At 40.2% G+C, this 23,391-nt stretch overlaps 1 protein-coding gene across 1 annotated transcript in view; it reads left to right on the top strand.

The window, feature by feature from the left end:
- The window catches only part of fn1a (fibronectin 1a), a 35,191-nt gene extending 12,236 nt beyond the window's left edge, over positions 1 to 22,955 (top strand). The window contains exons 13-49 of the mRNA XM_067603160.1: positions 2,212 to 2,333; positions 2,430 to 2,598; positions 2,988 to 3,173; positions 3,368 to 3,496; positions 3,734 to 3,823; positions 3,951 to 4,145; positions 6,431 to 6,709; positions 7,250 to 7,513; positions 7,758 to 7,852; positions 8,261 to 8,429; positions 8,563 to 8,649; positions 9,025 to 9,216; positions 9,908 to 10,180; positions 10,810 to 10,924; positions 11,079 to 11,149; positions 11,236 to 11,325; positions 11,503 to 11,769; positions 11,875 to 11,991; positions 12,370 to 12,558; positions 12,646 to 12,801; positions 12,924 to 13,037; positions 13,247 to 13,516; positions 13,880 to 14,091; positions 14,700 to 14,787; positions 14,970 to 15,152; positions 15,283 to 15,372; positions 15,838 to 16,029; positions 16,132 to 16,221; positions 16,806 to 16,914; positions 17,095 to 17,308; positions 17,805 to 17,975; positions 18,072 to 18,210; positions 18,453 to 18,620; positions 19,743 to 19,868; positions 20,218 to 20,324; positions 20,693 to 20,812; positions 21,532 to 22,955. Coding sequence (XP_067459261.1) covers positions 2,212 to 2,333; positions 2,430 to 2,598; positions 2,988 to 3,173; positions 3,368 to 3,496; positions 3,734 to 3,823; positions 3,951 to 4,145; positions 6,431 to 6,709; positions 7,250 to 7,513; positions 7,758 to 7,852; positions 8,261 to 8,429; positions 8,563 to 8,649; positions 9,025 to 9,216; positions 9,908 to 10,180; positions 10,810 to 10,924; positions 11,079 to 11,149; positions 11,236 to 11,325; positions 11,503 to 11,769; positions 11,875 to 11,991; positions 12,370 to 12,558; positions 12,646 to 12,801; positions 12,924 to 13,037; positions 13,247 to 13,516; positions 13,880 to 14,091; positions 14,700 to 14,787; positions 14,970 to 15,152; positions 15,283 to 15,372; positions 15,838 to 16,029; positions 16,132 to 16,221; positions 16,806 to 16,914; positions 17,095 to 17,308; positions 17,805 to 17,975; positions 18,072 to 18,210; positions 18,453 to 18,620; positions 19,743 to 19,868; positions 20,218 to 20,324; positions 20,693 to 20,812; positions 21,532 to 21,600 — 5,717 coding nt within the window. The 3' untranslated portion in view covers positions 21,601 to 22,955. The remainder of the gene's footprint in view (positions 1 to 2,211; positions 2,334 to 2,429; positions 2,599 to 2,987; positions 3,174 to 3,367; positions 3,497 to 3,733; positions 3,824 to 3,950; positions 4,146 to 6,430; positions 6,710 to 7,249; positions 7,514 to 7,757; positions 7,853 to 8,260; positions 8,430 to 8,562; positions 8,650 to 9,024; positions 9,217 to 9,907; positions 10,181 to 10,809; positions 10,925 to 11,078; positions 11,150 to 11,235; positions 11,326 to 11,502; positions 11,770 to 11,874; positions 11,992 to 12,369; positions 12,559 to 12,645; positions 12,802 to 12,923; positions 13,038 to 13,246; positions 13,517 to 13,879; positions 14,092 to 14,699; positions 14,788 to 14,969; positions 15,153 to 15,282; positions 15,373 to 15,837; positions 16,030 to 16,131; positions 16,222 to 16,805; positions 16,915 to 17,094; positions 17,309 to 17,804; positions 17,976 to 18,071; positions 18,211 to 18,452; positions 18,621 to 19,742; positions 19,869 to 20,217; positions 20,325 to 20,692; positions 20,813 to 21,531) is intronic.
- Positions 22,956 to 23,391: the final 436 nt, after the last annotated feature.

Raw genomic sequence — 23,391 nt, forward strand, 5'->3', positions numbered from 1 at the left:
CCCTATAATTCTTCATAAAGATAGCGGTGCACATGTATAATGGGCTTTTGAGGTATGCCTTTGCTATTTTGAGGAACCTTAAAATCTCCCACAACATGCATAAATATATTAGTACATCTCCAGGAGAGGCTGTGAAGCTGCGCTAGTGGAAACAGACCTTAAGGTTTGACAAGTCTTACGTAAAGGAACATTTGATTTCTTACTCATTTGCTGTGTGTTAAGCAGGTTGACGAGAGATTCAAAATGTAGGGCACTATTCAGCTGTAAGTGGCTATAATAGCAACCAGCTGCGAACTTGCTACGTGTGTGTACGTGTGTGTGTGTGTGTGTGTGTGTGTGTGTGTGCGCTTGTGTGCCTAGGCATACAAAATACAGCATGCTAACATTTAAGGACAGCAAGAGGCAGATCCAGACTCCAAGTCAGTTAGCTTACTGAGTAAAACACCATAAAAGGTAAAAATGGAAAACCCAAGTGCAGGCCTTTTTTAAAAGGTTTTCGTGAGTCTCAGATTCAGCCCCGTATTGATAAGATCTTTTTTATAAGTGTTGTTTTCTTTTCTGCAATCTGCGTTTATCTCTCCTTGTCTGCGATGTAGTTTAATCTTTTGGGGCTTTTCTTATTGTTAGGAAGATTCCCTCCACATCACCTCCTTGTACTGTCGTCCTTATCACCACTTTGCGGTGTATCTGTCTGAATCAAGTATAAATGTTGTGTCTATGTGTTCAAAGTAAAGGTGAATGTATGCATGCATGTGCGCGCTTGTAAGTTACACACAGTCATATGTAGTTCTGGGAGAATGTGTGTGTGTGTTCATGTAGTATATATTCACTGCAAGTGCGCATCCGTTTTCATGCACGTCCCACATCTGATTCTATGTAACCCTTACCCCCGCTAGTGGCCTGTGGGTCTGTAATAGCCAGTAATTGGTCCCAGATTGTTTTTGAGGTTTGTGTATCTGCTAGCAACTTCTGGTTAACCGAGCCACTTGCTCAGAAACTTTGATTACAGGTCTGCTATTTGGAAAAGTGGTTAGAAAACCTCACTTCTTTATAGAAGCTACCAGTTTCTATCAGCATAGCTTATGTCAGGGGTCTGCTCACCACATGACTTATGTTTACATTAAAGATGACTTGATACCCTTTTTTTCATTTCCGAAACAAGAACAGATACTGCAGTGTTGAGCTTGTTCTTCCTTTGTATCTAACCTGCTAAACCAATATTCATTGGTACACCACTTTTTGCAGGGTAAAAATATCAAGTCTATCCAGTGGGCTGTCAGATGTCGTAATGACACAAAATACACATTTGATTACACACGTTTTTCTCAGTCTTGTTCATTGCCTCCAACAATGTTTGTTGTTTCAGCGTACGAAACGTCTTCACATGTCGATTCATTTAGGCCAAACAAATATTTCCATGATGTTTCAGGTTATATTTAACAAAAGGTCATATCAGATTGTAAATAAATGTTTTGTCAAGATAGCATTTTTATTATCATGTTTGATTCACATTTTTAAAGATTTCCTTATCTTCCTTATTTCCTTATCAGATTTTTGGTTGTTCTGATAATAAACTGATTTTTGGAGTAGTGTCCAAAGTACACAAATCTGAACTGAGGTTAGAGAATTGAAATTGAAGGACGGATGTTATGTCTGTCAAAGAAAACTATGAGAGAATTAAGGGCATTAATACAGGGAGCTTTTATTGAAGATTATTGATAGATTTTCATTGCATAGTTATTTTGCTATTTGTGCAATTTGTGTAATAGTTTGTGTAATAGTTGCAAAAGAGCAGGAAAGGTGACGTGGAGAAGGTTTAAAAAGCAGAGAGAGTAGACTAAAAGCCTTCTCCCCTCCATTTGCTGAAATCTGGGCTGGAATCTCACAAGGGTGTGCTAGTTTTTCCTCACTCTGTCTGTGTTCTGCTGCACACTCGCTGCGAAAGAGTGTTATGTAAGACTCGAGATTTATTTCTCAGATTGTAGAAGAGTCTGTGTGTAGCCATGTTAGATGTTGTTTCTTCTTATCATGGTAAGATTTAATTAAGATATTTGATATTTACAACATTGGAAATTAATCTTCCTGTTTATTATAATCTGTGCCCACAATCATGTTTTGATGATGTGTTCACTCTTTAACAGACAGTGAAACTTGTGGTCTGATCTGATCTGCCTTGTTCCTTATATCTACCACCTCTGTTGTCTCACCCAGGTGGTCATCGTCCTGTCCAAGTAATCATAACAGAATCTGGAAACCAACCCAACTCCCACCCTATTCAGTGGAATGCCCCATCCTCTGCTCACATCACCCAGTACATCCTCAAATGGAAAGTGGTGAGTTTACTAATTGAGCATCAAAGCTATAGCGATGCTAAACTGAATAACCCTCCCTGAGGTCATTTTCTAACATCCCATCATCACATTTTACAGAAAAATACTCAAACCCCATGGAGGGAGGTGTTGATCCCTGGTCATCTTAACTCCTACACCATCTCTGGTCTGAAGCCGGGCATTACCTATGAGGGTCAGCTGATCAGTGTGCTGCGATATGGACGTCGAGAGATCACACGCTTTGACTTCACCACCAATTATGGATCACGTGAGTTGAGAGAGTCAACAGTGTTTGCTTAGTTGCCACAACACTGTTAAACCGACAGTCTTAACTGTGTCCTGTTTATTTTACTACACTTTCCATGGAAGACAGTTTAGATGTGGGTGATTTTTTTTATTCTGCATGTCACTGTTTAATGTTTGTCTAATCCTATCCAACTTTCCATCATGTGCGATGTACAAAATATGAGGATGATATTGAAAAGTGCCTTTTTATTTATGTTAAAATGAATCTTTATTTGACCAGGAGGTCCTCACTGAAATTTAAAATCTATCTCTCCTGTGCGTCTTGGCCAGTGTTGCCAATTCTGATGTCAGAAGCAGCAAGTAGCCAACTTTCAAATTTTCCATCTCTTTCTTTCTCTGTCCCTCCTGTAGTGGCTACATCACAAGGCGAGACCACCCCACCTCCACCTGTGGTTGACACCTCAGAGTCCGTGACAGAAATTACCTCCAGCAGCTTTGTCATCTCCTGGGTTTCCGCCTCTGACACAGTCTCTGGTTTTAGAGTCGAATATGAGCTTAATGAGCTGGGACAGAGCACTGGACAACCCATTGTACTTGGCAAGTGCAGATGCACACACATATATAGTTTAGCTTTGTATTAGAGTAGTGGCAAAAATATTCTGTGTTATAATTTGGCTTCCAATAGTTGAGGTGCACTTAAGTTGAAGAAAGATAATCACCCTCATTTATCAGATTTTCACTTTTATTTAACTAATGCATAAATGTTAAATATATGTGTTTTCTCCTATCAGACCTGCCACGTACAGCTACCTCAGTGAACATTAATGAGCTTCTACCTGGGAGGAAGTACACTGTTAATGTCTATGAGGTTATAGAAGGTGGAGAGGACAACCTCATTCTTTCTACTTCACAAACCACTGGTGAGTACACAAAAACACGTGCTTTCTGTAATTTCATATTCCCCTCTCTCCTCTCTGGTATTCTCTCTCATATAAGGCAAAAAAATTACTGCTGCTAGACTGAAATACTGTTTTGGACCTAAAAACAGCCTAATGAACGTGGGCCAGTGATTATAAAATCAAATGATCCAGTAAAAATGAAGAGGTTTTTTTTAATTTTATTTTCCTTCCCTTACTTACTCTCCATTTATTCCATAGCACCTGATGCGCCTGCTGACCACGAAGTGGAGGAGGTGGGAGAAACTTCAATAATGATTAGCTGGGACAAACCACTGGCTCCCATCACTGGTATGTGATAGCAAGCAGAGCTGAGAGTATTACGAGTCCCAGCCAAAATCTATCACCACTCTGTTGCTAAATTGAGCCCCTGCCTGTGCATCTGTTTACTACTGTTATGGTTTCTTCCTCCATGCAGGCTATCGTGTCGTCTACACACCATCATTGGAAGGTGAAAGCACAGAGCTGACTCTCCCTGATACAGCCACGTCCGTGACTCTGAGTGACCTTCGTCCTGGGAAATTGTACAACATCAGTATCTACGCTGTGGAGGACAGCCTGGAGAGTGAGCCTATCTTTGTACAGGTCAACACATCTGGAGATCCACTGCCAGGTAAATGACTGAGATGTGTGCAACAAAAAGGTTGCTTTTACTGAGAGTGTATGTTTGTGAGTCTGTGTGAGAGAGAACAAGACAGAGACAGAGTGATAAAGAAAGAGCTTGTCCAGAAGGAAAAGTGTTTGGACTAGTTGAATGGATTTCTGGAGGAACAATCTATTATATATACAGTATGTCTAATTTTTCTTTTAAGCCCACACTTGTTTCCATGTGTGTTTAGGGTTTTGTTCCAAACCTCTTTTTCTTGTTTTAATCTTCACCACCAGCTCAAGTCTTGGTCTGTGTACTTTTGCAGCCTCTAGAAAACCACTGTTCTGTTATTGGCTTATATTTTCCAAAATGTTGTCTTGGCCTAAGTAGAAAAAGTGGCTTCCAAGAGACCACAATACATTTCTTGAAAGAAAACACTTGGCACTTTGGTCTAATCATTTTCATAGTATCTGGAGGGGTTGTGGGTGCTTTCAAAGATGCAGAGATTAATCAGTAATGGGAAATCCTGTCCGTTTTTATTCTGGTAGCACCAGGAGTGGTGTGCAGTGACCAAGAAACTGCCTATTTGGTGATTTTGACCCTTTAAAATCATCACTGGATCATGTGCTCTGTTCACTGAATCATGTGAATTTGACTTGTTACTCTTGTCATAAGGCCACCCTCCTGAATAAACTTGCGAATCATCTTGTGGCCCATTTAGCGATTTTTGAAGTTTCAAATTCTCAATAGTAGAAGAGTTTTCCATTGGAAAGTGAAGTCATTGAGTTCACAGCTGTTGCGCCCTTATTCTGCTCGACTGGAGTTATGTAAAACTTCTCAGTCTGCCAGGTCCAACATGCTGTTGGCCCAGTTGCGCAGATGCTGGAAATGTGTATATGTGAGTGTGTGTGCTTGTTTGTGCAGCGTGCGTGATGGAATAAAGATACATGACCTAGTTGAGAGTGTGTGTGCTGCCATCTTTGGACAGACAAGTGAATCTCCCTCCGCTGTAGCAGATGCACAAATGGCAAAAGGACAAAGTCTGAAATCTGGTCTGAGTCATTTGTAATGACAAAAGGTTCACGCACAGTCCAGACATCTCCATTCATCCAGTCATCTCAATGACGAACTTTTGCTTTTTGATTTATTTTTTATTCCCCTCTCCCTCTCCATACTGTTGTCTCATTTTGCCTTTTGCCTCCATAAGCCAAATAAGTCTTCTTTCTTTTCTCTGGACTCTGCTTTATGAAGGTATTTTTATATGTCCTACCATCCAGTCTATCCAAAATATGAAGCAGTGTAAAGGTTTGCCACCTTCAGAAATTCTGTTAATGTGGTCATGCACCTGATATAATTATGTGTATATAAACCAGTGTATGCTTTGATTGGAATACATCAGAGAGCAAAAATGGAAGAAAAGTATTGACCGACATTCAAGAGCTGTGTTTAAATATGTTTAAATCTCCTGTGATATAAAAACACATCAGTGAGATACTGATACTAAACATAGTTCTCACAGTATCTAAACAGTATGCTCTAATCTAAGCTTACATTTTGTATTGTGGCGAGCTGCGGTTGATTTTCTTCATGCATTCTCCAACTTTATTTCTAACAGCTGCATAAGATTTATTCCAGCTATTCTAGCTATTCACAGTTGGGATTTAGACTAACTCAGCACTAAGCTAAATCTACACAGATGCATGTTTCCTTAAGTCAGAACAAGTGAAAGACATTAAAGGACCAGTGTGTAGAATTTAGTGGCATCTAGCAGAACAGACTTGGCAGAAATGGAATATAATATTCTTAAGTTTTTAATTGGTGTATAATCACCTGAAAATAAGAATCATTGTGTTTTCGTTTGCTTAGAATGAGTCCTTTATATCTACATAGAGAGCGGGTACTCGTCCATGGAGTCCGCCATATTGCACCGCCATGTTTCTACAGTAGCCCAGAATGGATAAACCAAACACTAGCTCTAGAGAGGGCCCGTAGTGTTTTTTTGAAGGTTTCACGGCCACCATAGGTTCTCCTACACGCTTGGAAGTAGGGGGGGTGTGTGTAGTAGTGCAGTGTAAATCCTACACACTACACCTTTTTAATACACATACATTATGTGTACCCTAGCATGAACCATGAGAAGCATTTTTAGCAAATGTGTCGGGTGCACTGCTTCCTTTTGAAACATGTACATGAATGTTTGTGCTGAACAGCTACTTAACAATGTGAGCAAATGTTGGTAATGTTCTTTCATCTATATGGACATTAAATAATTAACATTTGCATATGAATTTTCTTTTTCCTGTCCACAGAGGAAGTGACTTCTCCTACAGATCTGCAGTTCTATGAGGTTTCAGATAAGAAAATCGTTCTGACGTGGACCGGCCCAACCAGCGAAGTCTCAGGTTACCGAGTCACAGTGGTCCCTGTGGATGAGTCTGGTACCCCCCAGAGAGAGATGACTCTGCCTGTCAGTCAAAACTCCTACATTGAAGTGACACACCTACAGCCTGGAACACTTTACCGCTTCAGTGTCTACACCATTCACCATGGAGAGGAAAGTCTACCACTTATTGGGGAGCAAACCACTAGTGAGTATGACAAATACCCTCAAGCCTACAGGGAAATGACTACAGTATAAACGTACAAAATTAGTTTTTATGTAGAATGTCATGTTTACAGACTTCAAACTTGCCTGACTGATAGGTGGATCCATCTCAGTGAACATCTCAATCATTTTGCTACCTTTGTTATAATTTTGTGATGGTGCAGTTTTGATGAAGGAATTTCTTGTTGATATCTGAGCTGTACTGTCAGGGCATCAAACCTGGAACACAAACAATGAGCAAACATGGACACTGTGAAAATGATGATGTGAATTTGGGTTTATCACATAACTTTGACAAAACTTGATGAATCTTAAGTTGATTTTCATACCTACATATATTTACAATGAACTGAAACTACAATTATGTGGAACAAAGGACAGTGATGTGGAAATGTATGGTGTGCTATGAAAATAGTTGTCTGTAATAATGAGCTAAGACATGCAAAACCATTGCGATGGTCCTCAAAACCTTAATGTTTCCCTCATTTTTTAACAATGTGTTTATTGATGTCTCTCTTTTCAGAGCCTGATGCTCCCACAGATATCCATTTCATCAACGTGACTGATGACAGTGCCGTGATGCTGTGGTTTGCCCCCCGTGCCAAAATCAGTGGCTACCGTCTCTTCCTCACTGTTGAGGGCTCTAACCCTAAGCAGCTGCGCCTGCCTGGCCGCCTTTCTCAATACACCCTCCTCAACCTGAAGCCTGATACGAAGTACACTGCTACACTGCATGCAGAGCAAGACAATACACTGAGTGCAGGAGAGACTGCGGTGTTTATAACTAGTGAGTGTCTGAGTCCTTAACAAATGAGTACAAAGCACTGTGGTCACTGTGCATTGGCTTAAGGGATAATGTATTTGTTTGACAAAGTGAGATTTTTCTGGAAAGTTGGAAAGATACAGTTCAGGGGAAATAGAGGTGTGATCTTGTGAATGCAAACACCCACATATACGTGTACACAGGATCTTCTTGCATGTCATGACACAAAAACTGATCCTAACACACTTTGTGTTCTGTGTGTTTGTAGACCCACCAATGGGTAATGCTCCACATTTCAGCACTGATGTGACTGACACCTCCATTATAATCTCCTGGACTCCAGTACCGCGCATTGGATATAAGGTACACAACATACAAAGTTAAGATGTGAGGAGGAAATGTATAATATGCTCACTGTTCATGATTTTTTTGTAATATTCTGCAACCCATACATTCATAAAGCTGACTGTGGAGAAAGAATGGTTTCTTTCTCTTAAAATCAGCAACAGGATTGTGTGTTTGCTCTTACACGCAAATGATTTCCTTACGGTTGCTATTTAAAGCACATCCCAGTTACTCTTGCGTCAGGATAAGCCCCTTTGGAGTTAGCTGACATTGGAACTACAAACCTCAGGGATAGATCTGATTGGTCAGAATATGTCACACTAGAGATGAGAATGTTCTGCTGGCTTCCATGTTCTTGGGAAAACATTGACCTCTGACCTTTACCTCCTGTATCCCTTCTTCTCTGACTTTGTACATTAATCTCAGTTGACAGTGCGTCCCAGTGAGGGCGGAGAAGCCCCTAGAGATGTGACCTCTGACTCAGGAAGTATATACGTTTCTGGTCTGACTCCGGGAGTGGAGTACACCTACAGCGTTCAGCCAATCGTTAACGGCCATGAGCAGGGAACCCCAATCACACGCCGTGTTGTTACACGTAAGTATAAACCAATAAATATTCACTGTCACCTTTTATTCTCTTTTTTTGCTTTTAGCTTCTCTGTTCCTCCTCCTTTTGTTTTTATTCGTCTCCTTCTCCTCTGACTCCTCTCTTTCTTCTTCCTCTCCAGCTCTGTCTCCTCCTACTGATCTCAACCTGGAGTCCAACCCAGGCACTGGAGAGCTCACTGTCCAATGGAGCGGAGCCAGTACACCAGGTACACACACACACACCTGCATACCTAGATGCGCATGAAAAAGAAATCAGTAGGTGACGCTGACCACAATGTGAATAATCAATCTGTGCATCTCCATATGTAAATTTGTTTGGAGGTTGATTGATTGCTTTTCTTTTGTTCATTGATTTATCCATCTGTCAGCGAGGCACAGTCTCTCAATATGTTGCTAATCTGATTTTATCAAACAGCTCTTTTAAAAATTTCATTGAAATACTAAAGTGAAAATGTCATTCTGTTTAGCACCTCATCTTTTCTCATGATGCATCCACTTCTGTTTCTTTCTCTTGCCCCCTACTCCACATCTACCTTCCCCTCTGTCTCTCTCTCTCTATTTTCCAACTCCCTCCCTCCAAGATATCACTGGCTACAGAGTAACATGCACTCCCACCAATGGGCAGCAAGGAAACAGTCTGGAGGAGTTTGTGGAGGCAGGGGAGAACTCCTGCACCCTGGACAACCTCAGTCCAGGAGTAGAGTACAATGTCAGTGTTGTGACTGTTAAGGATGATATGGAGAGCTCTCCCATATCAACTATCATTACACCAGGTGAGTTTGAGAGATAAAGTGTGTATATTAGACACGTGAAAGTCAAATGAACCATAATTTCAGAGATTTTCATGCAACTCTGCAAAATGCTGACATAGAGGACCATGTGGAGATACATTAGATATTTGCATTGTGAGTTCAAAATGTTTTTTGTGAATTTCTGTTAACAGTAGAAGCAACATTTTTAACACTATAAAACACATATAACACTATATGTTGAAAGTTAATATGTTTAAATAGCACATCAGCTTTCAACATTTAACTGATACTAGCTCAGTTTTCTCAGCATTGCTGCTCTAACCTGTGAGAAACAGTACCAGGACTGTTTGCAACACTAATGCTTAATTTTCTGGGTATATATTAAGATTTTTCAATGGAGATGCTTCATTGAATAACAGTTGAAACCTCACCAGATGGGAATATATATCAGGAAAAAACAGCAATAGCATTATCTCTTCCATTAGTGTGATATGTTGAATATCTCACTATACTGGAAGTGGACAGTTTTCGCTGCTCGTCTTGACCACTGCTTCTACTTTTTTGTCCGTCTTTTTGTCTGTTGGTTTCCCCTTTCTGGCCCTTGTGTTCAACCACTTCCCTTTCCTCCCGCCTTTGCCTCTTGTTTGTTTGGTGTTTCTGCTGTCTTCTCTATTTCTTTCCACTCCCCCCAATCCTTGCTCCACCTACACAGGAGTCCCACGGTTGACCGACCTCAGCTTCGATGACGTGAGTGACACCACTATCAGCCTCAACTGGTCACCGCTCAACACCACAGCCATCACTGGTTATAGGATCACGGTGGTGGCAGCCGGCGAGAGCGTGCCCATCTTTGAAGACTTTGTGCAGCCAACGACTGGTCATTATACGGTCTACGGGCTGGAACCTGGTATCGACTATGACATTAGCGTGATCACTGTGACGGAGAATGGCGAGAGCGAACCTACCACCATCACACAACAGACTTGTAAGTTCCTCTGTTATGAATATCACTAACAAAACACACTTTTTAAGTACCAAAATGGCATGTTCTTTAGATGTGATCTGAGTTGCCTGTCAGGGAGTCACAATTACAAATCATATTGTGTGTGTTGAGATTAAATAATGTAATAAGGTTCTTATTAACCCTATGACACGGCTCTTCAAAGCAAATCTTAAAAGTTGCTGATTTAATTGCACTGCATGCTGTGTTGTCAGTTTAATAATCTTCTGTCTGTGTGTGTGTGCACGTGTGCACCATCTGGTTTTAGTTGAGGGGCTTTATCATACTGAGGCTCATTTTGCCCCCCAATGCAAACGCTGCTTGTTCTTTCACTTTTACAGTATCGTAAAACTTCAAACAGCGATTTAGACTGACACGAACACATAAAAAAACAGACTTTTCCCTTAAAAAGATGACAGTATGAACACTTTTTTTCTTTTATTTATATCATTTTCTTTTTTCTCTCTTTATTTGCTTTACTCTTGCAACCTCATTCTTTTATAGAATGATTACATTTCTCTAATCACCTTTTACTTGAGCAACAACAAATCTGTAAATCTACCATGACCTTTATGAATACATCCTGAATCAAGCTACTGCATTTTTTTCAATAGCTGTACCAGCCCCCACAAATCTGGGCTTTGGCCAGGTTGGACCAGACAGTATGGAAGTCACCTGGGTCTCCCCCCATGTCCCCAACAATGCTGACATCAACACCTTCCTCATTAGGTATGAGAATAAACATAAAATGCTCCAAAAGCTCAATATTGTTTATTTCTGACTCAGATGTTATCTTGAATACACATTGATTTTAATACACTCTTGTATAAAACACATAATGTAACAGACACAACACTTTGTTTTTCATCCCCTTATTATTCAGGTATCATCCCATTGACGATGAAGATGACATTACAGAAACCAGCTCAGGAACCAACAGCGTGGTGCTGAGGAGTAAGTTCTAGCAAAAACAGTGAATTCACAACAACACACTGACCAACAAAGTACTACATTTATATTTATATCTTCACTTTCCACAGATTTGCTGCCTAACACCGAGTATCTGGTGAGCGTGGTGTGTGTTTATGAGCAGAGGGAGAGCTCACCACTCGTTGGCACCCAGAAAACAGGTGAGTTTTACCTGATCTGATTTGACACCAGTAGTATATCAGTCCAAAAACAGGCACTGGAATCTTAAAGTAAATGAGATCCTTTGTCAATTTTTTTTCATTTTGCACTGTTTGTTAAAGATTTTTTCCCTAAACTTCATTCAACGTTTTCTTCCCTATATCTCCCTCCTTCTTCAGCTCTGGATTCACCAGTGGGCCTGCGTTTCTCTGAGATCTACACCAACTCCTTCACCATCCACTGGCTGGCTCCCCAGAGCAAAATCACAGGTTATCGTATGCGTTACCAGATGGTCAGCGGTGGGAGGTCCAAGGACGAGAGGCTGCCACCCTCAAGGAACCACTTCACTCTAACAGGACTCACTGCAGACACTGAGTACCTTGTCAACATCTATGCAGTGAGCGGGACACAAGAGAGCCTGCCGCTCACTGGGACACAGAAAACAAGTATGAAATCCTTCAGTCACTCATCATGTTTATATATAACATCAGTACTGTCTTGATTATAGTCATTGTAATGTTGTTAATGTGTTCTGTTTGTCTTTTCTCCAGTCTCCAATGCTCCCACAGACCTGGAGGTGCTAGACTCCTCCCCCACCAGCATCACTGTCCGCTGGGACTCCCCTCCTGTCACTGTGCGCTACTACAGGATCACTCATGGAGAGACAGGTGGGTAGTTATAGTTTTAAGAGCAGAATAAAATAAGCTATGGGATAACTTTCTATCAGTCCAGCCAACAGAAGAATAGGCTGCTATGGTTTGGTAGTTGAGCACCATGATGATAATTAAGCCTCAAGAGACTGATTTGATTTGCCAAGAAACACATTCCTTATTCCTTTTTTTTCTTTTTGTTGTTTATACAGTCTTATTTTTGTGTAAATTTTGTATTCAGGTATGGAAAGTATTTTATTCTTTCTGAAAGAAAATTATATCCATATTTTTTTTTTTTTCAAGGCAAGATTCCCATCACTTTATATGTTCACTAGTCTTTTGATTATTCAAATATTGGCTTCTCTAACATTTATCACATTGTCAACCCTTATCCAGGAGGTCACAGTAATCCTAAGGAGTTCACAGTGCCTGGCTCACAGTCCACTGCAACAATCAATAACCTGAAGCCAGGTACTGACTATACTATCACCGTCTACGCTGTAACTGGAAGAGGAGACAGCCCCGCATCCAGCACTCCGATCTATGTCACACACAGGACAAGTTCACAGAACCAAGGGAGAACAAGTAAGAAATCAAACCAAGTCAAGTATTTCCTCCCTCTGTTTCCACTCCTAGCGTTCTCCTCCTCATCTCTCCATCCTCTTCTCCTAGGTGTTGAGTCTCCCTCTGACATGGAAGTGATGAATGTGAATGATAACAGTGTCACCGTGAGGTGGAGCCCAGCGCAGGGCCCGATCAAGGGATACAGGGTGACTGGGGTCCCCAAAAATGGCCAGGGTCTGTCTTTCTCTGAAGTGGTGGCTCCAGGTATTGTATTTGACCAAAATCCTCAGTATGTTATGTTTTGTCTTTACTTCAGAGCTTGATAAGAAAGAAACATAAAAGTTTTTTTGATCCTGTTTTTCTAATTTATTGCTTCTCTTATCCAGATCAGACAGAGATTACTTTCTCAGGCCTGATGCCTACAGTAGAGTACACTGTGAGTGTTTATGCTCTGGGACAAGATGGAGAGAGCTCTCCACTGGTGGTGAATGCCTTAACAAGTAAGGGTTTACCATTTCTAGAGAGATATTTGCGAAATAGTGTTTCATTTTGTGTCCGTTTGGAAAAACAATCCCGTTCCTGTTCTTGAGTCAAGATTACTATGTCAACGTATATACATATTCACTTGATAGAATTTTCAGCATATATTTATTATATAATCTCTTTAAACCTCTCCCCCTATTTATCTCCGCTCTCCTCACCTTTTTAGATGTAGACCGTCCCAAGGACCTGACCTTCTCAGACATTGACTCCACCTCACTGCGGATCACCTGGGACAGTCCTGAGGGAATTGTTACATCTTACCGGGTCTTGTATTCAAGTTCAGAGGAGGGTGAGAGAGAGCTGCGCCCTGCTCCCCGAGGAGATGCAGAGTCCACTGTTATCTATGGTCTGCAACCAGGCACTGAATACACTGTGAAGGTCATTGCCCTGCATGATGACACGGCCAGCACACCACTGGTTGGAACACAAGCTACAGGTATGGAAGGAAATTAGTTTTCAATTAATATCTGGTAAATAATATGGCACATACAGTGTGACAAAGTTCAGAAACCCAATAGAAATGTTATTTTGGGCTGTAATGTATTAATATGTAAACTCTTTCTTTTGGTACTTGACAGTTTTTGATTAGTACAAAACAGTATTGAGGTTTGATACCTCAATACATCCTCAAAAGTTGCAGCAGCTATTATTTTTCTTGTTTCTCGGGGGTGCACATGGCACAGGTTGGAGCGGAACTAATTAATCATCTTCTTTTGCCTCAATCCTGCTAAAATGGAGCACTGCTTCCCTTCTCCAGTCTCTCTCTGACCATCTTGTATCTTTTCTTTCCTCCACCCAGCGATCTCACCCCCCACCAACCTCGAGTTCTCCCAGGTTGGCCCTACCTCTTTCACTATGCGCTGGGCCGTGCCCGGTCAAGAAAACCGACTATCTGGCCTGACCGGCCTCACGGGTTACCGTGTGGTGGTGAACCCTAAGAACAAGAGTGGACCGACCAAAGAGATTAACCTGGCCCCAGACACCACACAGGCACATATCTCTGGACTCATGGTGAGTGTGGTGGAGTACTTTTTTTTGGTTGTTGAAAAGAAGTTATAAGTCAATGAAAGTTTCATGTGTTAGTAGACAATCCTGAGGAAATGAGTATGAAAATCAACCCTAAATCATGCTTTTGACTGATAATACAACAAAGTGAACATAGTCCCTGCTTCACTGATGCATTATTAATATGAAAAATTAGTGCATACTTTGGAAAATGGTCAACAGACAGGTAAAGTATACATAATGTGTGTTTGCTGAATAAAAATGACCAAAAAACAAATAGGTATGATCCCGTTTAATTGTGTGAACTTAACACATTTAAGGAGATGGTGAGGAGGAAGCATGTGACATGCCTAGGTCTTTATTTTATTTTAAGTGGTAGGGAAACCGTTTGGATTTGTAACAAACATGCACAGATTTAGAGGCATGTGCACTTACTAATCCACTACCATTACTACCACTTTTAGACATAAAATAATACACATACATAAAGTAATCATAGATAAAGTTATGACTGTAGCTGCAGTCAGTATACTTACACTTAGTGCAAGTGTAGACTGCAAAACATTGCGACTGATTTGAAGTCCTTCTATTCCTTTTTTCCCCATTTCTCTTAGGTGGCAACTGTCTATGAGGTGCATGTTTATGCCTTGAAAAACTCGCTAACCAGCAGGCCACTCCAAGGAGAGGTCACCACACTGGAGAGTAAGTCTCTAGCTCCAACGTTATGACAGACAGTCTAACAAATAAGAATTGTGTTGTGCAAAAAGCCACTCGTGTTCATCCAGTGATTTAAAAATATATACCCTCTCTCCTCTCCTCTTCTCTCGTCCACCATCCCACCCCTTTTTTTCGTTACTCTCTCTCTCTCCCTCTCCCACCTCAAGATATCAGCCCCCCTCGCCGCGTACGTATCTCTGACGTTAACGACTCCTCCATCACTCTGACCTGGCGCTCTAAGACAGAAATCATCTCTGGCTTCCTGGTTGAGGTCACACCTATTTCCTCTACAGGCTATTTACCAATTCAGAGGACCATCAGCCCTGACTTGCGCTCATACACTATCACAGGTACACACATATGAGAATGTAAACACACAAAATATAAATTCACAGCTGTAAGAATAATCTAAAATCGCAAAGAAACGCTACACACACATCTGGGGTCCTTCATTTTCCTGTCTTCCTGTCTACATTTCAGGTCTGGAGCCCGGCACCAATTATAAGATCAACATGTATACACTGAAAGGAAATGGACGCAGCGCACCTCTCACACTCACCGCCTCCACAGGTAACCATTAACCATTGTCCTGAAGCTTCAGGCAAGAATTTTAAATTACTTTGAGTGTAACCCTTTGCACAGATGGTAAAAAAAATATTCAGCTTTTGAACTGGCAACAGCAATGGACTTCATCAGTGTGGAATACTCAAATGCATTCCAGTATTTAATTAGAAAAATCCAGTTGATTGGTGATTGATTGTACTACAACTTAATAAAGTCTGCTTCCAATTTTATAACAAACTGGCATTATTAAATTTTCCAGTTAACTAGAAGATGTAAATATCATTTTTTATTTGCCTTTTCATGATGCTAAATGGCCAAAATTAAATTAATACAAATCAGTGTTTTGGTAAGTTGCAGATGTTATGCTGTGCTTTGATACTAGGTGTAGTTAGTATGAGTGTGGTTACTGCTGATTATCTGAACATGTGACTGTATTTGATACATGTTTTTCTGCTTGTCTGTCTTTTCCAGCCAAACCAGTGGTCATCCCACCCACCAATATCCGCTTCACTTCCCTGAACGCTCACAGCATTTCTTTCACCTGGGAGCCATCCCGCAGCCCAGGGGTTACTGGGTATTATGTGACCTATGAGGAGGCTGGCGGTTTGCCCCGAGAAGTCACCCCCAGGCCCCACGCAGGCCAGAGCTATGCCGTTATCAATGGTGAGTGTGAAGCAAGAGATTTAACATGCATGCAAATACATTGATGAAAACATGTGACAAATGTTCATAATGTTTTATTATGAATTTGTTGTTTGTTTTTAGGTCTGAAACCAGGAACAGAATATGTCATTAAGATTGTTGCCCTGCAGAATGCTTTGAGAAGCACACCTCTAGTGGGCAAAGCCAGAACCCGTAAGTATGCCAGCCATCCATCTCCAAAGCAAGCTGCTATTAAGGCATGCCACAAAAATGTTGACAATAAAACCATTAAATCCAACATTATAGGCTGTTTTTATGTTACCCACTTTGAGGAATTGTTCCAAGAATTGCAACTTTGTGTTTAATTAGGTGAAGTAATCTCGCCTTTTTACTGGGTCTGATTATGCTTATTTGTTACGACTGATGTAATGGATAATTTGTCTCACAGACCTAGCACTTTTCATCAGATTTTCTTGTTCACATTCATTATCAAAAATACAGCCATAATAGCACTAATTATTTCTTTTTGCAAAAACATTGTAAAAGTAATGAGGATCAATTTGTACTTCTCCTGCAGTTTGAGTGCTGTGCTGTGCTGCCACCTGCTGGCTTTCTTCTTTAATTGCTGTGAAAGTAGAATTTCAGTATTTTTCATTGTCTCTTTAAATAGGAGCACAGTGAAACCAACCAACCATCTTGTTCTTTTTTCTGTGAAAAATGCAGCTAGTGGATGTGTGCTTTTGCTTTGCCTCGCTTGCTTCTAACAGCCAGCATACGTATGTTTCTTGTCCAATCAGAGCCATCGACAGATCATCAACTATTGGTCCCAGAGCTGCCTCAACTTCCTGTTCCTCACCGACCCAGCACTGACCACCTGGATGTTCCAGAGCCCTATGATGACAAGATGTAAGAACCTGTATAATCGTGCTGATTTCTGCAATTATTATTTAGGCTAGAGTCCAGCATGAAAAACACAAAAATTTATATTGAGTAAAATAGCACTTTTGACCTCAAGAAGACCATTTTTATCATGCTGTCCCCTGTTCATATTTCTCATCTTCTTTCTTTATCTGTCTGTGTGTCTAGCTCCACCAACCATGTCCATTTGGCTGGTACTGGTGGCCAGAACCAACCAGGCCAGCAGGGTCAGCACATTTACACAGAGTACCAGAGCCTTGGCCCTAATAACGGTCTTGGCCCCAATGGTGGACCAAAAGAAGGCCAGAGACCCACGCTTAGAGAACCCCTGGTCTACATTCCTGTAGCAGGCCCTGATGGAAACAGAGTACCCCTGGTGAAAGTGCGTGAGACTTTAAATTATCTGCTGTAAATCTGATGTACTTCATGGTATTGTTTCAATGAAGATCATTCACGACACTTTAGACATCCGCTTATCTTCTTCTCAAGTGACTTGACCGGTGAAAATCTGGTGAAAGGTCATTCATACTTGTGATAACTGTTAATTAAAAAAAATCTTAGGTAATGAACATGTTGATAGATTATAAGATGTATTAGTATCTTAAATTCAAGATTGCAGTTGAATCAGGAACAGGAACTACATACACTGAAATCAGTGTATGTAAGGAATAGCTGTAACTGTCTTTGTTTTTACAGTGGAAAAGACGTTGGAAGGTTAAGAAATGTGGTTTTAAAAGCGAGGTATAGACCAGTGTGAGCTTCAGTGCAAACCCATAAAACAAGTCACACAACTTTTAAGTATATTACAATGCAACTGACTCTTGCTCAGTGGTATTTTGACCTCACACTATCTGTATTCTGTATCTTTGATTTTATAGGTGAGCGATGGACATCTGCCAGGTCTTGCATTTGGTTTCCCTGACAATGAGACAGATTTCCCCCAAGAAGCACAGACAATCACAACCATCTCCTGGCAACCCATCCCTCAGACTTCAGAATATGAGGTTTCCTGTAATCCTATCACACACACAGAGGAAGGAAGCTTTCAGGTATACATACTTAAACATACACAGTCAGACACATGCATACTGTATTCACTTCTGGGAAGTTAACACCTCTTATTAACCATCTCTCCCTTCATATAGATGCGTCTTCCTGGCACCTCCAACAGCGCCACACTGATTGGCCTGACATCTGGAGCCTCCTATAATGTCATAGTGGAGGCCATGAGAGGCGGAGCTAAAGAGAAGGTTCTGGAGGAAGTCATAAACGTTGGCAATGCCGGTACAGTAATCCACACTGACTTTCTTCACATGAAGCTTAAGTGTGACATACATTCCTATAAAGAATGTGTATACACAAAGATCACTAAAAAGTTATCAGTATTACTAATTTAATAAATATTTCTTTAAAATCAAAATATAGAGCACATTATGTGTGTCCTCTTGTGTCAAAATAAGTCAGAACAAGGTAAACCACATCACCAGGTGCTATTCTTAACATATTTTTTTTCTTCCATCCCATAGTTCCAGGTGACATCCCCATTTCCACCAACCGGGATGTGTGTTATGACACATTCACACAGACCTACCATGAGGTGGGCTCAGAGTGGGAGCGCATGTCTGAGACAGGCTTCAAGCTGTGGTGCCGCTGCCTTGGCCTGGGCAGTGGCCATTTTAGGTGTGATTCATCCAGTGAGTGGCTTAATAACCCTTTCCCAGCATGCTTTGCAAACACCCAACGACACACCATGGAATTAGAAGTCAAATAATTCTATGTGATTTACTCAAGAGGAATTTATATAATGAAGAAATCACAGACGAGACTTAGTGCAGTTATATGGAACACAAAAATCTGTATTTTTCTGTATAATTTGATTGATTGATTGATTGTGTACAAATTGTTTATATGTTAGAGGGATTGTGTGTTATAAGAGGAGCCAAAATGGCATCATATCAGAATGCCAGTATGGTTTGGAGATTTTTAATAAATATATTATACATTATACACATTATAAATTCCTAAGCTTTAGTTCAAAAGCCATAGAATTGTAAAGTTCATATTCTATGTGCAGTAGTACGCAGTAATAAGATCACAACATGGGCAGCCTTTGTAATGATAACTAGATCATATACAGCAAATTGCTTTTTTCAACTTTTCTGATACTATTTCCTACACAGATACATCATAAAGATAAGAAAGAAAGATTCTGTACAATGTATTACAGGTTACAATCAACTCCATATTAACTGAAGCAGTTCTGCCTATAGTCTGCCCATGTTGGTGTCTCTGCTCTGTCCCTGTAAACTGTGCAAACATCACACTGAGAGGGCAGAAAACTAAGCTAAGCTAAGCTAACTCATTCTCAGTTATTTGTATTGTCCATACCGCTAACACGACAATATCAGAAACTGAGACTGAGACCATCATCAGCATAGGTTTGCATCCCTGCTGGGACAATGTGACGACACGAACTCACTCAGTCTTAATGAGGTGTTCATGTTTGAACTACAAATATATTTTGCACAATGAAGATGAATCCCTGTTCTTTGCACAACTTTAGATACTGTGTTTTATACTTGTTTTATAGAGACTGTGATATTATACTGTGGGAATAAGTATCTGTGAATTCCGTGAATCTTTCTCTGCAGTGTGAAGGAGGAAAGTTTAAACTTCTGAATTTTTGTTTGGCCCCTCTCTACGTTAACTAATGAACGTCCTCTCTTTCCTCCATACTCTCTTCGTCATTGCCATTTCACTCCGATCTACATCCTCTCTATCCTCTCTTTCCCTTTTACTTCCCCTCTCTCCTTCAGAGTGGTGTCATGACAACGGTAATAACTACCGCATCGGCGAGAAGTGGGATCGCCAAGCTGAGAACGGTCACATGATGAGCTGCACCTGTCTGGGCAATGGCAAGGGAGAATTTAAATGTGAACCCCGTAAGTATGGACCAGTACACACACACACAAAAGAAACACAACTACACTTACAAACATCATTCTGTTTAAATTTAGTACATCAAAAAATCATAAATTCACACTTTTAGTAAGTTGTAAGTAGTAGTAAATAGTTTTAAATAGTTTGTTATTAATTGATTTAAGTATGCATAAAATTACACATATATCGTTTTTCCTGGTTCACACATATCCTTGACACACATCAAAGTTACGCTAAAAAAACTAAAAATAATTAAGTGTGTTAAATCTTTGACAAGGATCCTTAATTATGTGAATTCAATTAGTAAACTCCAGCGCTGTTGATCTTTAATATGTAACTATCATCCACCAGATGAGTCGACATGTTATGATGATGGGAAAATGTACCAGGTTGGAAACCAATGGCAGAAGGAATACCTGGGTGCCATTTGTACCTGTACCTGTTACGGAGGACAACAGGTGGGATAACACTGTCTGTGTGTGTGTGTGTGTGTGTGTGTGTGTGTGTGTGTGTGTGTGTGTGTGTGTGTGTGTGTGTGTGTGTGTGTGCATGCAAATCTACCCTCTGCTGCTTCATGGATAATGTTAATACTACAGTTACATATTCTCTGATCGTATGTGTCTCTCTTTTATATTTTCAGTACCAATCAAAAGTCTGGACACACCTTCCCATTCACTTGAATGAGAAAGTGTATCCAAACCTTTGACTGGTACTGTATGTGTGCTTGTATTCAAGTGTTTTGCTACCCTCAGAGCTGCATGATGGAGACCTTGTTGTCAAACTGTGTTTTTTGTGTTTACACAAACCTTTCCCGCTCCCTCTTCAGGGCTGGCGTTGTGAGAACTGCAGAAGGCCGGGAGGATCGACCGATGTGGACGCTGACCTCCTTCAACCTGTTAGCCCAGATGTCTTTGACCGCTACAGAGAAAACGCTCTACGCAAACTGGTCAGTATCACTTTAGAAGCTTTACTACTATTTTTCTGCTCCACTATTTTCATTTTTATCACTCTTATAATCACCTACAAAAAATTTAAATTATGAATATAACAAACCATTAAATTATTATTAATATTTTAGTCACAAATGAATACATGATGTACATACAGTAGTCCAACAACTTAGACGTGAATTCAATGTGAATTTTCGTCCTTTCATCTCTCCTTAACCTTTAAATTCAACAATACCTGCTTTATCAAAATGTGTCACAGTTGGAAGCCATGTCACTGTATATTTCTATGGCTAGCATAGAGCATGACTGTATTTTAGTTCTCTACAAACTGTTTTCACCATTATCTACTCACCTTTATTTCATCAAAACTCAAAAACCACAGCAACTTCCCCTCCACAAATCCATTTCTGTCTTCCTCCAATCCATGGAAATGTCTCTGGGTTGTCATTTTGCAGATTAAAAGTAGTATGAAATGTTATATTACATTTGTTCTAAAAGTCAGTTTTCACCCAAGGGCTGGTTGTTTTGGTAGTCAAGCACTCCTTTAATTGTACAACCTAAATAACCATTTGAAATTACACAAAACAAGTTAGTTTTGTAGATCTGTTATTTCTCATAGATTTCCATCCAGTACAAGCTAATAAACTAAACATCTCCTCTTCTCTCTTTTCTTTTCCTCTATTCTTTTCTCGCCCTGCCCTTGCCTGCTCTCCAGAACATCCAGTGTCCAATTGAATGTTTGAGGCCGGAGTTGCTTGCAGACGCTATCAGCCCCTCAGAGTAGAGAAGAAAGGAGGACGAGTAAAGGAGGATGAAGAAGTGAGACCCCTTACAGCGTTGCCACCACTTCAAGAAGGACACCTCCTCTTGCTTTCATTAAAAGAAGGCACTTCAATCAGACCTGTGCCTTTTTTTTTAAAGGTTGTCCTCTCTGCAAATTTTAGTGCGTTAACAAGACTTTTCTACACCAAACCTCTGTGCCTTTTCAAAGATCCATCCAACTTTTTATGTTGGCTGTGTCTCTTTTTTTGACAGAAACAAGGATTTCTTCATCAAATTAACTTTTGACACAAATCTGCCAGAGCACAAATCCTGCTGCTTTATCACCTCAAACCTGCCTACTCCAAACACACTGTAGGCAACACATGCACACACACTCACACACACACATACACACCAGATGCAGTATTGTTGTGTATTCTTATATACTGTTGCATCGAGTCTTTTTTTTTTTATTTGTTCAAATTTTAAAAACATTCCATGACAATTCGCTTCTTTTGACCAAGACAATACACACCGCTCAAAACAGGACTTACAGGACTTCATATAATTGACCTATTTGTAGCCATATTTGTTGCATTTCCCCTTAAAATTTATTGTAATGAAATTCCAAAGTCCAAAGCCATACACTGTCGACCAAAGTTGTTGTCTCTATTGTTAAATACACACTCCAACATCCACAGCTCCAGTCTCAGCTTGAGTAACCTCGACAGACACGACAGTCACAGTCAGTTTTAAATAAAATGTGTCAGGACAGTTTTTTTTTTATCAACCTGCATCAGAATTCTTTGTAATGAAGGGGGTTACTGTCATAAAAGCTGTGCAGTAAGTGTCCTGTCTGTCTCCTTGTGGTCAGTATTCTGCTCTTGTGATGAGCAAAGCAGTTGGTCACTAGGATTTCTCTTCAAATGACAAGCACAACAGACTTTCCTTAAAGATAAGCACTGCTACTTTTGAGTTAATATTAAAACCCGTTGCCTCGTTATTATTACAGCGCAGGCTCTTGAAGTCACCATGTAAATGTTATTCGGTCATCTGTGGGTGTTATATAAGCACCTAACAAATCTAAAGCCAAAGTTGACTGACCAAAAAGTTAAACCTGTTCTCACAAAAATGTATTGGAAAATTCACCATTATTTTCAGGTGAGATGTATTTTAATTAACAAAATGTTTGTAATTTTTTTTTTTTTTTTTTAAATTTTTAATGAATTTCTTTTATTTATCCCTTTTTATTCAGGCATTTTGTTCAATGCTATTTTGGGGTGTACACTTTGTTTGATTAACTTGTTTTTTTATGGTTGGTGCCAAACTCTGAACTACTGTGGACTGAATCTTTTTAATAAACTGAACAAAATCCCAGCCAGTTTGTTGTTGTTGTTGTTGTTGGGGGAGAGTGAATATGTTAGGGTTTGGTCAAACCTGAATTGTTTATTATGTATTATTATGTAAATTAAGCTTTTGAATTAGCTTTCCAGTACCTTAGATGTAGATGTATCAGAATAATATGGAAAGTCAGGGCTTTAGACTTTAGACAGCGCAAAAAAGGAAATTCTAGCGGAAGTCTCATTCTACCCTGCAGAGTCTCCCATTGGTTTGTACAGAATTAAAAGGTGCAATATACGACATTCAGTCCCACTAGATGTCAGCAAACAACTATTTGCTATGTAAAGATATAGTGAAGTAATGGTGTCCTGAGCAGAAAATGAAGTCACACTCCCTCTGTGTGTGATATGTTATGTGCGTGTTAGTGCATGTGATTCCCTCCCCGTCCTCCCATGTCCATCTTCATCATGGT

Source organism: Thunnus thynnus, chromosome 11 (genome assembly GCF_963924715.1).
Source record: "Thunnus thynnus chromosome 11, fThuThy2.1, whole genome shotgun sequence".
Lineage (NCBI taxonomy): Eukaryota > Metazoa > Chordata > Actinopteri > Scombriformes > Scombridae > Thunnus > Thunnus thynnus.